Genomic DNA, 15,154 nt, shown 5'->3' with positions numbered 1-15,154 from the left:
AACCCGTCTACCTCCGGTTTATACTCCCAGACTATATATATATATATATATATATATATACACACATATACACACACACACATATTGGAAACAGTCTCCTAAACCAGCAAGGCTGGCTTCAAACGTGCACGATATTCCTGTCTTTGCCTCCCGAGCGTGTACCACCACGCCCGGCTTAATGTATTATTTTTAAAGTGTGATTTCTAGCCGAACGTGGTGGCGCTCGCCCTGTAATCCCAGTTTTTGGGAGGCTGAGAGAATTGCAGGTTCGACGACAGCTTCAGCAATTTACTGAGACCCTGTTCCAAACTACAAATTAAAATAGGCGTGTAAATTGGGCGTGGTGGCGCACACTTGTAATCCCAGCGTTTGGGAGGCTGAGACCATAGGATGGCGGTTCGCAGACAGCCTCAGCTACTTAGGCCCTCTGCAACTCAATGAGACCCGGTTTCAAAATAAAGAATAAGAAATAGGGTAGGGGGTGTAGCTCGGAGGTGGAATGCCCCTGGGTTCCATCTCCAGACCCGCAAAAAAAAAAAAAAAAAAAAAGAATAAGTAAATAAATAAAAATAAAGAATAAAAATAGGGCGGGGGTGTAGCTCGGAGGTCGAATGCCCCTGGGTTCCATCCTCAGACCTGCAAATAAAATAAAATAAAATAGGCGTGTAGCTCAACGGAGAATGCCTCTGAGTTCAAACCCCACTACAAAAAAGAAAAAGAAAAAGACTGGCTCTTAACCACAAATACAGAAGCAACCCACAGTGAGGATGTTACTGATAATACCCGAGGAGAGGTGGATCATTTGAAGCAGCTATTGCCTTTGGGGACGCTAGACGCGCAGTCCTGGTTTGAGGAGGCAGTTTATATCTGACAGCTTCTGTTTTCCCTAAATTTTTCGACAAAGGAGTAGAAGTTTTTCAAAGAATGCAAAATTCCCAAAGACACCGGGGGCGCCTGGTTTGGGGCACCTGCAAATGGTTCTGTTCAAACTAGAGGCAGGTGTATGGTGTATGGTTGGAGAGTCACGAGAGAGGGCAAGGGCACTTATTCTAGACCAGATAAGCAAACCTGGCTTTCCCAGCGGGGATGCCCGCAGCGCCCGCCCGCCCGCCGGCGCCCCTCGGTGCGGCTCCCGCGCGGCCGCGCAGCTCCGGCCCCAGGGCCGCGCATGCGCGCTGTGCCTCGCCGGCCGCGCCGCGCACCTCGCGCCGGGGTGGCCCGCGTCTCCTGGGCTGCCCGGGACCCCAGGCTTTACCTGGTGGTTGGTCGCGGTCTCCGAGCCCAGGATGGAGCAGCTGGCGGAGCTGGAGCTGCCCAGGAGGAAGAACTTCGCGGAGGAGGCCGCGGCCGGGGCGGAGCGGTGAGCGGGCGGCGGGACGGGGCGCCGAGCGGGAGATTTGAAGGGAAGGCGCGGGAGAGGCCGCGCCGCCGGTCCCGGGCCTGGGCTTCGCAGGGATCTGGGGCTGCTGCGCAGGGTTTCCTTTGGGGCTACACTCGCCAGACCCCGAAGACTCGTTCATTCTGTTGATTTCACCTCCTTCCCGATTTTGCACTCTTCCCAACCGAAATGTTTTTCTAAAAGGAAATTACGAGTGTCCTATGCTTTTATGGCAGGAGCTTATTATTGTTGTGATGGTGATGATGTACTGGGGATGGAGCCCAGGGGCATTCCACCTCTGGACACCCCAGCCTTATTTTTTATTCTTTCTTTCGTCTTTCTGGTGGTACTGAGAGTGGAACCCAGGGGCTTTCTACCTCCGGGCTATACTCCCAGACCTATTTTATGTTTTTATTTGGAAACAGGGTCTCACTAACTTGCTGAGAGCCTCACTCAGTAGCTGAGGCTGGCTTCGAACCTGCGCAATCCTCCTGTCTCCGCCTCCCAAGCGCGGGGATTACAAGCGTGCCCCACCAGGCCCGGTTTATTCTTTATTTTGAAACAGGGTCTCAACTGAGTAGCAATGGGCCTCACTAAGTAGTAGCTGAGGCTGTCCGAGAACTGTCATCCTCCTGTTTCAACCTTCCAAATGCTGGGATTACAAGTGCGCACCACCACGCCCGACCTCCCCCAGCTCTTTTTATTTTTTATTTTTTTAATTTTGAAACAGGGTCTTGCTAAATTACCGAGGCTGACCTCGAACCTGAGATCCTCCTGCTTCAGCCTTCCATGTACTGGAATGCAGGCATGCACCACCACTTCAGCAATATATATATATTTTTTCCTTTTTGGTACTGGGGATTGAACCCAGCAGCATTCTACCTCCAAGTCAAGCCCCCAAGCCTGTTTTTTATTCATTATTTTGAAACAGGGTCTCATTAAGTTGCAAAAGGCCTCACTGAGTAGCTGAGGCTGGGCAGAAGAGTTATCCTTCGTCTCAGCTTCCCAAGTGCTGGGATTACAAGCATGCGCCATCATGCCAGGCTTCAGCACCAGCTTTGGAAATGTCCTTTAGGCTTCACAGCCAATATTGTGAATTCCATTACCAGAGGCCAGGTGGGGGGAGTTGCCCTGGCCGGCCTGAATCAGAGACTCCAGTGTCATCCCAAGTACTGGGATTACAGGTGTGCACTACCACAACTAGCAGGTGGTGGAGTTGAGTAAAAGATTTACAAGGTAATGTACCGTAGAGTGACAAAGATTTAAAGGTTATAATTGGAGAATGACTTTGAACTCTCATTTAACCCTTCCTTGATTAAGCCTTTTTTCAGTCCAACAGGAAAGACTTTGCAGGATTAAAAATTGTTTCCCTATCTGGGCGTGGTGGTGCACGCTTGTAATCCCCGCGCTTGGGAGGCTGAGACAGGAGGGTTGCACAGTTTTGAAGCCAGCCTCAGTTACTTAGTGAGGCTCTCAGCAACTTAGTGAGACCCTGTTTCCAAATGAAGTATAAAATAGGGTTGGGGGTGTAGCCTGGAGGTAGAAAGCCCCTGGGTTCCACCCCCAGTACCATAAAAAAAAAAAATTGTTTCCCTGAGGGATTATTTTGCATGGTTTCAGGCATCATGGACCAAGGATAAAACTATTAGGAAGTTGAATTGCCCATTATAAGTACAAATAAGAAACTTTGGAGTTGCTCTGTAAAGGAATGAGCTACTCTAACAGATACTAAACTTACTTTCTTGAAAAAGCAGGGGCTTAACCTGGTGGTGGTGCAGGCCTGTAACATCAGTACTTGGGAAGCTGAAACAGTAGGTTCACAGGTCCAAGGCCTGTGTCAGCAATTTAGCAAGACCCTATTTTTTTTTCTTGTGGAAATGGGGATTGAACCTAGGGGCATTCTACCTCTTAGCTATATAGCTAGCTCCATTTTATGTTTTATTTTGAAAGAGGGTCTCACTAACTTTCTGAGGCTGGCCTTGAACCTGTGATTCTCCTGTCTTATTATCCCAAATACTGAAATTACAGGAATGCACCATCATACCTGGCTTGAGACCCTGGTTTTTTGTTTTTTTAATTTTTTTTTTTTTTTCGGTACTGGGGATTAAACCCAGGTGCATTTGACTCCCTGAGCTACACCCCTAGCCCTACTTTTTATTCTTTATTTTGAAACAGGGTTTTACTAAGTTGCAGAGGTCCTCACTGAATAGCTGAGACTGGCTGCAAACCTATAATCCTACTATTTTAGCCTCCCAAGTACTGGGATTATAAGTGTAAACCAACACACCTGGCTGAGACTGTTTTATTTATTTTTTATTTTTTTATTTTTTGTGGTACTGAGGGTGGAACCCAGGGTCCTCTCTACCTCCAGGCTATACTCCCAGACCTATTTTATACTTTATTTGGAAACAGGGTCTCACAAGTTGCTTGAGAGCCTCATTGAGTAGCTGCGGTTGGCTTTGAACGTGTGCGATCCTCCAGTCTCAGCCTCCCAAGTGCAGGGATTATAAGCGTGTGCCATCACGCCCGGCTCCATGAGACTCTGTTTTAAAAGTAAAAAAAAAAAAAGCCAACTTTGTGGCTCATGCCTGTAATTCTAGTACTTTGGAGGCTGAGTCAGAAGGATCGAAAGTTTGAGGACAGCCTCAGCAAGTAGTGAGACTCTAATTAACCTAGCGAGATCCTGTTTTCAAATAAGAAAATCAGGCTGGGGGTATAGCTCAAAGGTAGAATGCCTATGGGTTCAATCCCCAGGAGCATGCGCGTGTGCATGCGCGCACGTGCACAGACACACATAAAAAGAGCTGGTCTTGGTGGCACATTCTCATAATCTTAGTTCTTGGGAGGCTGAGCTAGGAAGATCAAAGGTTGGAGAGCCTTGGCAAATAGTGAGAATCTTATCAACCTAGAGATCCTGTTTCAAATTAAAATTAAAAAATAGGGCTGGGCCTGGTGGGGCACACTTGTAATCTCAGTATTTGGGAGGCTGAGAAAGGAGGATCACAGGTTCTTAGCCAGCCACAGCTGCTTCATGAGGCCTTCCGCAACTTAGACCTTGTTTCAAAATCAAGAATATAGCTAGGGAAGTAGCTTCGAGGTAGAGGTAGAATGCTCCTGGGTTCAATCCCCAGTACCTCCCCCACAAAAAAAAGTAAAAAAAAAGAGCTGGGGTTTTAGCTTGGAGGTAGAATGCACCTGGGTTCAATTCCAGTACAAAAAAAAAAAAAAAAAAAAAAAAAGAAGAAGAAGGGGGGGTCATGGCCGAGGAATGTAGCTCAGTGTTGAGTGCTTGACCAGTATATTCAAGGCCCTGGATTTGCTATCTAGTACTGGAAAAAAAATTTTTTCTTCTATTCTTTTTTTCCTAATAGATAGAGTCTTACTGTGTTCCCCAAGCTGCCCTTGAACTCCTAGTCTCAAGCAATCCTTTTGTCTCAGCCTCAGGAGTAGCTGGAACTATAGGTATTGCCAACACAATTTATTCTTAATCCTCATAGTGATGGATATCCCACAAAACTCAGATTAAATTGGAAAAGGCCATGTCCCTCAGTTCCCATTAGCATGTTTTATTTATTTAAAACAATTAGTGTGTGTGTGGGGGGGCACTGGGGATTGAACCTAGGGCCATTCTATCTCTGAGCTACACCCTCAGTCCTATTTTTTATTTGGAAGCAAGGTCTCACTAGATTGATGAGAGTCTCACTACTTGCTGAGGCTGACTTCAAACCTGCAATCCTCCTGTTTCAGCCTCCCAATTACTAGGATTATAAGTGTGTGCCACCACACCCAGTTTTTAATTTTTAATTATTTTTTTGGTACTGGGGATTGAACCAAGGGTTGTTCTACCCCTGAGTTATACCCTCAGCTCTTTTTATTTATTTGATCCTCTTGTCTCAGCCTTCCAAATATTGGGATAACAGGCAGGTGTCACTGCTCCTGGCTGTTGTATACTTATTTTGAAACAGAGTCTAACTAAGTTGTTGAGGCTGGCTGCAAGCCTGTGATCTTCCTGTCTCAGCCTCCCAGGTACTGGGATTACAAGTATTCACCACCAGGCCCAGTTTTTAAGCATGTTTTAAATGGCTTGGCTTTGCTGGACCTGGTGGCACAGGACTGTAATCTCAGTACTTGGGAGGCTGAGACAAGAGGATCAAAGCCAGCCTCAGCAACTTAGTGAGACCTTGTTTCCAAATAAAAAAAGGGTTGGAGGTGTAGCTTGGAGGTAGAATCCCCTGGGTTCAATCTCCAGCACCACAAAATAAGAGGCCAGCCTCAGCTCCTTAGTGAGGTCCTCTGTAAACTAGTAAGACTCTGTTTCAAAAATAAAGAATAAAAAATAAGGAGCCAGGTGCACACTTGTAATCCCCGCACTTGGGAGGCTGAGACAGAAGGATCGCACAGGTTCGGAGCCAGCCTCGGCTACTTAGTGAGGCTCTCAGCAACTTAGTGAGACTCTGTTTCCAAATAAAGTATAAAATAGGTCTGGGCGTATAGCCCGGAGGTAGAAAATCTCCTGGGTTCCACCCCCAGTACCACAATAAAATAAAAAATAAAAAATAGGGAGTGTAGCTTGGAGGTAGAATTCCCCTGTGTTCAATCCTCAGTACTGCAAAATAAGTAAATAATAAATAAATGGCTTTGCTTTGGGGACTTTTTGATCATAGGAATTCTTCTGCTATGCCTCTGCTCAGTTTTATCTATTTTAGTTAAAGGTCATTGTGATAAGTTTTCCAGAAGAAACAAACCGGAAGATTGGTTTCCACATAAAATAAATAAAATGATTTCTTGTTTCATGATTGTGCTAAAATAGTTTTCTATGTGTATGTTAGATTTCAGGAGAAGGTGGAATCTCCATTTCTGAAGACAATTCTGAGACACGGAAGGGATAACCGCTACCTGGTGTTAGCAGTTGATACAGTGCAGGATGAAGACGGCAGCTATGAAAAACACCTCGTCATCACTGCTTCCCGGGCACTGGAGCGTAAAGAGCAGTGCGTCCTCAGGAGTGGCTGGTAACTTTCATGTGGCTTTGAGCACTAACTTGGCAGAGTATTAATGATTCCATGTGCCCCCTCTCATCCCACTTTCTGGTGCTGAGGATTGAACTATGGCACTTTCACATGCTAGGCAAGAGCTCTTCTACTGAGCTACATCCCAAGCTCCAGGATACCATCTATTTTTTTTTTTTTTTTTTTTTTCGGATCTGGGGATGGAACCCAGGGGCATTCGACCTCCGAGCTATACCCCCTGCCCTATTTTTTATTCTTTATTTTGAAACCAGGTCTCACTGAGTTGCAGAGGGCCTCACTAAGTAGCTGAGGCTGTCCGCGAACCACGATCCTCCAGTCTCAGCTTCCCGAATGCTGGGATTATAAGCGTGAGCCACCATGCCCGGCTGAACCCAGGGGTATTCTACCTCCAAGGTATACCCCAAGCCCTTTTTCTTTGGAAACAGGGTCCCATTAGTTGCTGATGCTGTCCTTGAACCTGCAATCCTCTCAGCCTTCCAAGTACTGGGATTACAGGTGTACAGGTGTGCCCCACCACCATGCCTGGCCAAGGTACCATCTTCAACCCATTAAATGGCTTGTGTGGATGTTACTACAGTTTAATTTCCAAAAAGTTTTAGATTTGAACCTGGCTTAATTATACATGAAAATTCTGTTGGTTTCCCTATTATCTCAAGTTTCTTGTTTCAAAAATTTATTTTTTGCTGTCATTTCAAAATCATGTACAGGTTTCATATCATTGATTGACTGATTTTTTTTGGTACTGGAGATCGAACCTATAGCCATTTTATCTCTAAGCTATACCTCCTCTAGCCTAATTTATTTATTGATTTATTTTTGCAAATTGGGGATGGAACCCAGGGGCATTCTATCTCCGAGCTACACCCCAGCTCTATTTTTTATCCTTCCTTCCTTCCTTCCTTCCTTCCTTCCTTTCTTTCTTTCTTTGTGGTATTGGGGTGGAACCCAGGGGCTTTTCTACCTCTGGGCTATACTCCCAGACCTATTTTATATTTTATTTGGAAACAGGGTCTCACTAAGTTGCTGAGAGCCTCACTAAGTAGCTGAGGCTGGCTTCGAACCTTGTGTGATCCTCCTGTCTCAGCCTCCTAAGCGTTGGGATTACATGCGTGAGCCACCACGCCTGGTCTCATTCTTTATTTTGAAACAAGGTCTCACTAAGTTGTGGAGGGCCTCACTAAATACGGAGGCTGTCCATGAACCTGTGATCCTTCTGTCTCAGCCTCCCAGGTCCTGGAGTTACAGGCGTGCACCACCATTCCTGGCCCAGTTTTATTTTTTATTTGGAAACAGGGTCTCAGTGAGTTGATGAGAGCCTTCCTGACTTGCCGAGGCTGGCTTGGACCCTGCGATCCTCCTGTCTCTGCCTCTCAGATACTTGGATTACAAGTGTGTGCCACAACCTTTGGCTTTATCTCTTATTTAAAATGTTTGGGGCCAGAAGTGTTTTGGATTTAAAATTTTCTCACATTTTGAAGTATTTGCTATAACTTTGGCTCTTTGTCTAAGCTGCAGCTTATGTACTTTGAACTAGTTAAGTAAGATCTTATTCTTGCTAAAGTGCATTTGGCTTCATGCCTCAAGACTGATAGAAGCTATAGATATGCTATAAATCTTAAGAATGAGAAAATTAGTTATTAAAACCACCCATTCTCCAGCATGGTGGCGCACACTTGTGATCCTTGTACTTAGGAGGCCGGGACAAGAAGATTGCAGGTTTGAGGCCAGCCTCATACTTTGTGAGGTCCTGTTTCAAAACAAAAAATAAAGCTGGGTGTGGTGGCGCACACTTGTAATCCCAGCATTCGGGAGCTGAGACTGGAGGATTATGGTTTTCAGATAGTCTCAGCTACTTAGTGAGGCCCTCTGCAATTTAGTGAGACCCTTTTTCAAAATAAAGAATAAAAAATAGGGTAGCGGGTGTAATTCAGAGGTCAGATGCCCCTGGGTTCCATCCCCAGACCCCCCCCCCAAAAAAAAATATATATATAGGAGCCAGGCGTGGTGGTGCACATTTATTATCTCAGCATTTGGGAGGCTGAGACAGGAGGATTGCGGTTCTTGGCTAGCCTCAGCTACTTAGTGAGGCACTTTGCAACTCAGTGAGACCCTGTTTCAAAATAAAGAATAATAAAATAGTCGGGCATGGTGGCACATGCTTGTAATCTCAATACTTGGGAGCCTGAGACAGGAGGATCCTGTGGGTTCTAAACCAGCCTCAGCTACTTAGTGAGGGTCTTAGCAATTTAGTGAGACTTTGTTTCCAAATAAAATATAAAATAGTTCTTGGAGTATAGCCTAGAGGTAGAATGTCCCTGGGTTCCATCCCCAATACTGCAAAAATATAAATAAGTAAAATAGGGCTGGAGGTATAGATTGGAGGTTGACTACCCGTGGGTTTAACCTCTAGCACCAAAAACAAAACAAAACCTCAATCCATATTTGGAGTTAGGTATTACACTAGCAAAGATTTGATAGCTTTTGTGATAAGCATTGCTAACACTCAGCAATTTTCCTCTTTGGACTCGAGGGAAACACTTGGTATTCTCAGATGTGTTCTATGTGGAAAGGGGTAGAGTGACTAGGAGTTGATTCAGAACCTGTCCAGGTGTTTAAATTTTTTTTTTTTTTTTTTTTTTTTTTTTTTTGTGGTACTGGGGTTCCTGGAAACCCTTCTACCTCCGGGCTACACTCCCAGACCTATTTTATATTTTTATTTGGAAACAGGGTCTCTTAAGCCAGTGAGGCTGGCTTCAAACCAGCGCAATCCTCCTGTCTCTGCCTCCCAAGCGCGGGGATTACAAGCGTGCGCCACCACGCTCGGCTGTTTAATTTTTTAAAAAGAGCTAGACCTAGACATTTAGAAATACTTCTTCTTCAGATAAAATATTTGTTTATTTTTATTTTTGAAGGTCTTTTTTTTTTTTTTTTTTTTTTTTGCAGTACTAGTATTGGAACCCAGGGGCATTCTATCTTTGAGCAACACCCTCAGCTCTGTTTCTTATTCTTTATTTTGAAACCGGGTCTCACTGAGTTGTGGCAGGGCCTCACTAAGTTGCTGAGGCTATCCTCAAACTGCAATCCTCCTTTCTCAGCCTCCAAAATACTGGTATTACAAGCATGCGCCACCATGCCTGGCTGAAGGTATTCTTAACATGTCTAAATGCAGAAACCTTAAACTTTGTATTTGTTTTAACATTGCTTTCTCTTCAGGTGCTCTGTTCCAGTGGAGCCAGGAGATGTCATTCATTTAGAAGGCAACTGTGTATCTGATACTTGGGTAATAGATGAAGACTTTGGGTATTTGATTCTCTATCCGGACATGCTGATTTCTGGAACAAGCATAGCTAGTAGTGTTCGATGTATGAGAAGAGCTGTCCTGAGTGAAACCTTTAGGGTAAGTAATATTAATAACTAATGTTTGTACAGGATCTTAGAGGGCTTTTATCTTGTGGTACTGGGGATTGAACTCAGGGCTGGGGATGTAGCTCAAAGGTAAAATAACCCTATTTTTTATTTATTTATTTATTTATTTTTAATTTTTTTTTTCTTTTTGGTGGTACTGGGGTTCCTGGAAGCCCTTCTCCCTCTGGGCTACACTCCCAGACCTTTTTTTATTTATTTGGAAACAGGGTCTCTTAAGCCAGCGAGGCTGACTACGGAACCTGCACGATCCTCCTGCACGATCCTCCTGTCTCAGTCTCTCGAATGCTGGGGTTACAAGCGTGCGCCACCACACCTGGCTCCTATTTTTTATTCTTTATTTTGAAACAGGGTCTCACTGAGTTGCAAAGGGCCTCACTAAGTAGTATCTGAGGCTTTCCATGAACCACGATCCTCATGTCTCAGCCTCCTAAATGCTGGGAAGACAAGCGTGCACCATCATGCCTGGCTGGATCTTAGAGTTTATAGAGCACCTTTTTTTGGTGTGTGTATGGTGCTGGCAATTGAACCCATGGCCTTGCCGATGGTAGGCAAGCATTCTACCTCTACCACTGAGCTATATCGTTAACCCTTTCTACACAAGGGCTTTTTTATCACCAGCTCTAGGTTTGTGTGTGTGTGTGTGGGGGGGGGTACTGGGATAGAACCCAGATGCCTTCTACCTCTGGGCTACACTCCCAGACCTATTTTATATTTTATTTGGAAACAGGGTCTCTTAAACCAGCTGAGGCTGGCTTCGAACCTGTGCGATCCTCCTGTCTCAGCCTCCCAAGCACAGGGATTACAAGCGTGCACTGCCACACCTGGCACCAGTGCTAGTATTTTTGTGTGTATGGTATTAGGGATTGAACCCAGGGGCATTTTACATCCGAGCCCTATTTTTTTTTTTTTTTTAAACCCCAGCCCTATTTTTTTTTAAACAGGATCTCACTACTTTCTGAGGCTCTCCTCAAACCTGCCATCTTCCTCTCTCAGCCTTGCAAGTTCTGGGAATACAGGCATGCATTACTACGCTTGGCTTTGTATTCTTTTATTAAGCAATTTTGGTATAGAGATTGAACCCAGGGGTATTCTTCCTAGCTATATCCCTGTGCATTTTATTTATTTATCTTTGCAGTACTGTGAATAGAACCCAGGGGCATTTTACCTTCGAGATACACTCTCCGCCCTTTTTTTTTTTTTTTTTCTTTTGGTACTGGGGATGGAACCCAGGGGCATTCTACATCGTAGCTACACCCCCAGCCCTATTTTTCTTTATTTTGAAATAGGGTCTCATGAAGTTGCAGAGGGCCTCACTAAGTAGCAAAGGCCGTCCACAGACCCAGGATCCTCCTGTCTCAGCTTCTCAAGTACTGGGATTACAAGCATGTGCCGGCAGGCCTGACTTGCTTACTTGCTTTTTTATTTATTTTTATTTATTTATTTAGTTTTTCAGTACTGGGATTGAACCCAGGGGCATTATCCCCCAAGCTACAACCCCAACCCTATTTTTATTTTTTTAATTTATTTTATTTTTTATTTTATTATTATTATTATTATTATTATTTTGGTGGTACTGGGGATGGAACCCTTCTACCTCTGGGCTACACTCCCAGACCTATTTTTATATTTTTTATTTGGAAACAGGGTCTCTTAAGCCAGTGAGTCTGACTTTGAACCTGCGTGATCCTCCTGTCTCCGCCTCTCAAGTGGGGATTGCAAGCATGCGTCACCATGCCCAGCTTTATTCTTTTTTTTTTTTTTTTTGCGGGTCTGAGGATGGAACCCAGGGGCATTCAACATCCGAGCTACACCCCCTGCCCTATTTTTTATTCTTTATTTTGAAACCAGGTCTCACTGAGTTGCAGAGGGCCTCACTAAGTAGCTGAGGCTGTCCGCAAACCGCGATCCTCCAGTGTCAGCCTCCCGAATGCTGGGATTACCAGCGTGCACCACCATGCCCAGCTATTTCTTATTTTGAAACAGGGTCTCACTTAGTTTTGATGGGCCTCAGTAAGTAGCTGAGGCTGGCTGCAAACTCAGGATCCTTCTCTTTTGGTCTCTAAAGTACTGGGATTGCAAGTGTGCACCACCATGCCTGGTCAAATATATCTCTTAATATGTTGTTAAGTAAGATACACGATTTGTTTTCACAGAGCTCTGATTCAGTCACACGTCAAATGCTCATTGGTACGGTTCTCCATGAAGTGTTTCAAAAAGCAATAAGTGATAGTTTTGCCCCAGAAAAGCTACAAGAACTTGCTTTTCAAACTGTCCAAGAAATAAGGCATTTGAAGGAAATGTAAGTAGTTGTGAGAATTGCAGGTTTGATATGGGAACAGTCTTATCTCTGAGCTATCCCCCTACCATGTGTGTGTGTGTGTGTGTGTGTGTGTGTGTGTGTGTGTGTGTGTATGATAATGGGGATTGAAACCAGGGGCATTCTACCTCCAAGCCATACCCTCAGCCCTGTTTTATTTATTTATTTATTTTTAATTTTAATTTTTTTTTTTTTTGCAGGTCTGGGGATGGGACCCAGGGGCATTTGACCTCCGAGCTCCAGCCCCTGCCCTATTTTTTATTCTTTATTTTGAAACCGGGTCTCACTGAGTTGCAGAGGGCCTCACTAAGTAGCTGAGGCTGTCCGCGAACCGTGATCTTCCGGTCTCAGCCTCCCAAATACTGAGATTACAAGCCTGCGCCACCACGCTCAGCTTATTCTTTATTTTGAAATAGGGTCTCACTCTTGGGAAGGGACTAAGCTGTTGAGAGTGTCCGGGTGTGGTGGTGCAGGTTTGTAATCCCAGTACTTGGGAGGCTGAGATGGGAGGATTGCAGGTTTGCGGCCAGCCTCAGCTACTTAGTGAGGCCCTCTGCAACTTAATGAGACCCTGTTTCAAAATAAATAATAAAAAAAATAGGGTTGGGGGTGTAACTCCAAGATAGAATGCCCTTGGGTTTAATCCCTTATACTGAAAAATAAAAAAGAAAAGAAAAAATGTTGTTGAGGCCAGCCTCAAACCTGTGATCCTCCTTTCTCACCCTCCTACATACTGGGATTACAAGCATGCCTCACCACATCCAGCTTATTTTATTTTGAAACAGGGTCTCAGTTTCTCAAACTTCCAAGTACTGAAAATCATAGGCATGTACCACCATGGCTGGCTATGACTGGCATATTTCATTTAGCATAAACTCCTCAAACTCCTCATCCATGAATCCGGGTGTGGTGGCACATGCTTGTAATCCCAGTATTCGGGAGGCTGAGACAGGAAGACTTCAGTTCGTGGACAGCCTCAGCTACTTAGTGAAGCCCTTTGCCTCCGTGAGACCCTGTTTCAAAATAAAGAAGAAAAAATAAGGTTGGGGTGTAGCTTGGAGGTAAAATGCCCCTGGGTTCCATCCCCAGTACCACAAAAAAAGTTCATCCATGAGGCTGGATGGGTGGTGCACACTTGTAATCCCAGTACTTGGCTGCCTGAGACAGGAGGATCACAAGTTCATGGCCATCCTCAGCTACTTAGGCCCTCTGCAACTTAGACCCTATTTCAAAATAAAGAAAAGAAAAAAAATAGGGCAGGCGTGGAGCTCAGAGGTAGAATGTCCCTGTGTTCAATTCTCAGTACTGCAAAAAAAAAAAAAAACTTGTTGATGCTTGGGATTGAACCCAGAGCTTTGTATATGCTGACCATGCCCTGTGCCACTGAGCTTCACGCCCAGCCTTCCTTTTTAAAGCTGAACACTCTTCTATTTTGTGTATAAATACCACATTTGTTTGATCCATTCTTTAGCTAGTGGACAGTAGGGTAACCTTTTTCAGTGTTTTTGTCCTTATTTACATTTCTCATTTATACTGTCATTTATTTTGTCTTATTTCGGCAGGTACCGCTTAAATCTGAACGAAGGCGAAATAAAACAAGAAGTAGAGGAGTATCTGCCTTCGTTTTCCAAGTGGGCCGAGGATTTCATGCATAAGAGCACTCCGGCTGCGTTCCCGCTGATGCAGCTCTCTCTGTAAGAAAGACCATCTCTTTATATTGTGTTCTTATTTTAGACCTGGGAAGCTGAGGCAGGAGGATGGCAAGTCCCAGGACAACCTGTGCAACTTAGCAAGACCCTGCCTTAGAGTCAAAAGAGTCAGGCGAGTATGTAGCTAGTGCCCCTGGGTTCAATCCCTGATAGTACGAAAAAAGGAAAAAGTGTCTCACCTATAAACAGTCAGTTAAGGGCTGACTTACTGCATCCTTGTGACACTGTTCTCCAGCAGAGAGTTCTTAAAAAAACTTTTATAGGATTATGTTGATTCAAATCAGAATAGTTAAGTTGGTATCAGGTTTTTCCTTGGCTCTAGATCTAAAATCACATTCCTTTATTTCCCCTGTAGGGAATTAAATTTTAGTAGAACCATTTTTTTTTTTTTTAATTTAACTGCTGGGAATTGGACCCAAGGCTTTGTGCATACTAAGCAAATGCTGTTATCATTGAGCTACAGTGGCTTCCCTACCAGCAACCTTTAAAATGTCATTACCTGTCTTCTATTAGATAAGCAAATAACATTTTACAAATAAGAATTGCTTTCTTTTTTTTTTTTTTTTTTTTTTGGGTGGTACTGGGGGTGGAACCCAGAGGCTTTCTACCTCCGGTCTATACTCCCAGACCCATTTTATATTTTATTTGGAAACAGGGTCTCACTAAGTTGCTGAGAGCCTAACTAGCTGAGGCTGGCTTCGAACCTGCACGATCCTCCTGTCTCAGCCTCCCAAGCGCAGGGATTACAAGCGTGCGCCGCCACGCCCGGCCAAATAAGAATTGCTTTCTATCATAAAAGAATATTTGAAGCTGGGCATGGTAAAGCAAACTTAAAACCCCAGTGCTTGGGAGGCTGAGACAGGAAGATCACAGGTTCGAGGACAGCCTCAGCAAGTACTGAGACTCTCATCAACCTACTGAGATCCTATTTCCAAATAAAAATAAAATCGGGCTGGGGGTGTGGCTTGGAGGTAGAATTCCCCTGGGTTCCATCCCTAGTACCAAAAAAAAATTTTTTTTAATTATATGCCATGATCAGATAACATTTGGTGGGTAAATATAGAATAATATTTAAGGAATTTCTAATAAATTATAGCTTCACTTAATTCTGCAACTGCCTTTAATTATTGAAGAAATATATGCATATTCTGGAGATTATATTTGAAGCAACTTTTCTTTGCGTATGTGGTACTGAGGATAAAACCCAAAGGTGCTACACCCCTAGCCCTGTATTAGCTTTTTGTTTTGAGAGAGGGTCTTGCTAGGTTGCTGAGAGTCTGGCTGAATTGCTGAG

At 44.3% G+C, this 15,154-nt stretch overlaps 1 protein-coding gene across 1 annotated transcript in view; it reads left to right on the top strand.

Moving 5' to 3' along the window:
* Positions 1-1,253: 1,253 nt before the first annotated feature.
* Positions 1,254-15,154, top strand: part of DNA2 (DNA replication helicase/nuclease 2) — a gene marked incomplete at its 3' end in the record, with an annotated part of 45,518 nt that continues 31,617 nt past the window's right edge. The window contains exons 1-5 of the mRNA XM_080695065.1: positions 1,254-1,360; positions 6,208-6,390; positions 9,622-9,805; positions 11,988-12,133; positions 13,714-13,845. Of these exons, the coding sequence (XP_080551191.1) occupies positions 1,287-1,360; positions 6,208-6,390; positions 9,622-9,805; positions 11,988-12,133; positions 13,714-13,845 (719 nt within the window). The 5' untranslated portion in view covers positions 1,254-1,286. The remainder of the gene's footprint in view (positions 1,361-6,207; positions 6,391-9,621; positions 9,806-11,987; positions 12,134-13,713; positions 13,846-15,154) is intronic.

Source organism: Muscardinus avellanarius, assembly GCF_963383645.1.
Source record: "Muscardinus avellanarius genome assembly, chromosome: 4".
Lineage (NCBI taxonomy): Eukaryota > Metazoa > Chordata > Mammalia > Rodentia > Gliridae > Muscardinus > Muscardinus avellanarius.
The sequence above is the reverse complement of the archived record's forward strand: the minus strand, read 5'-3'. Positions and strand labels throughout refer to the sequence as shown.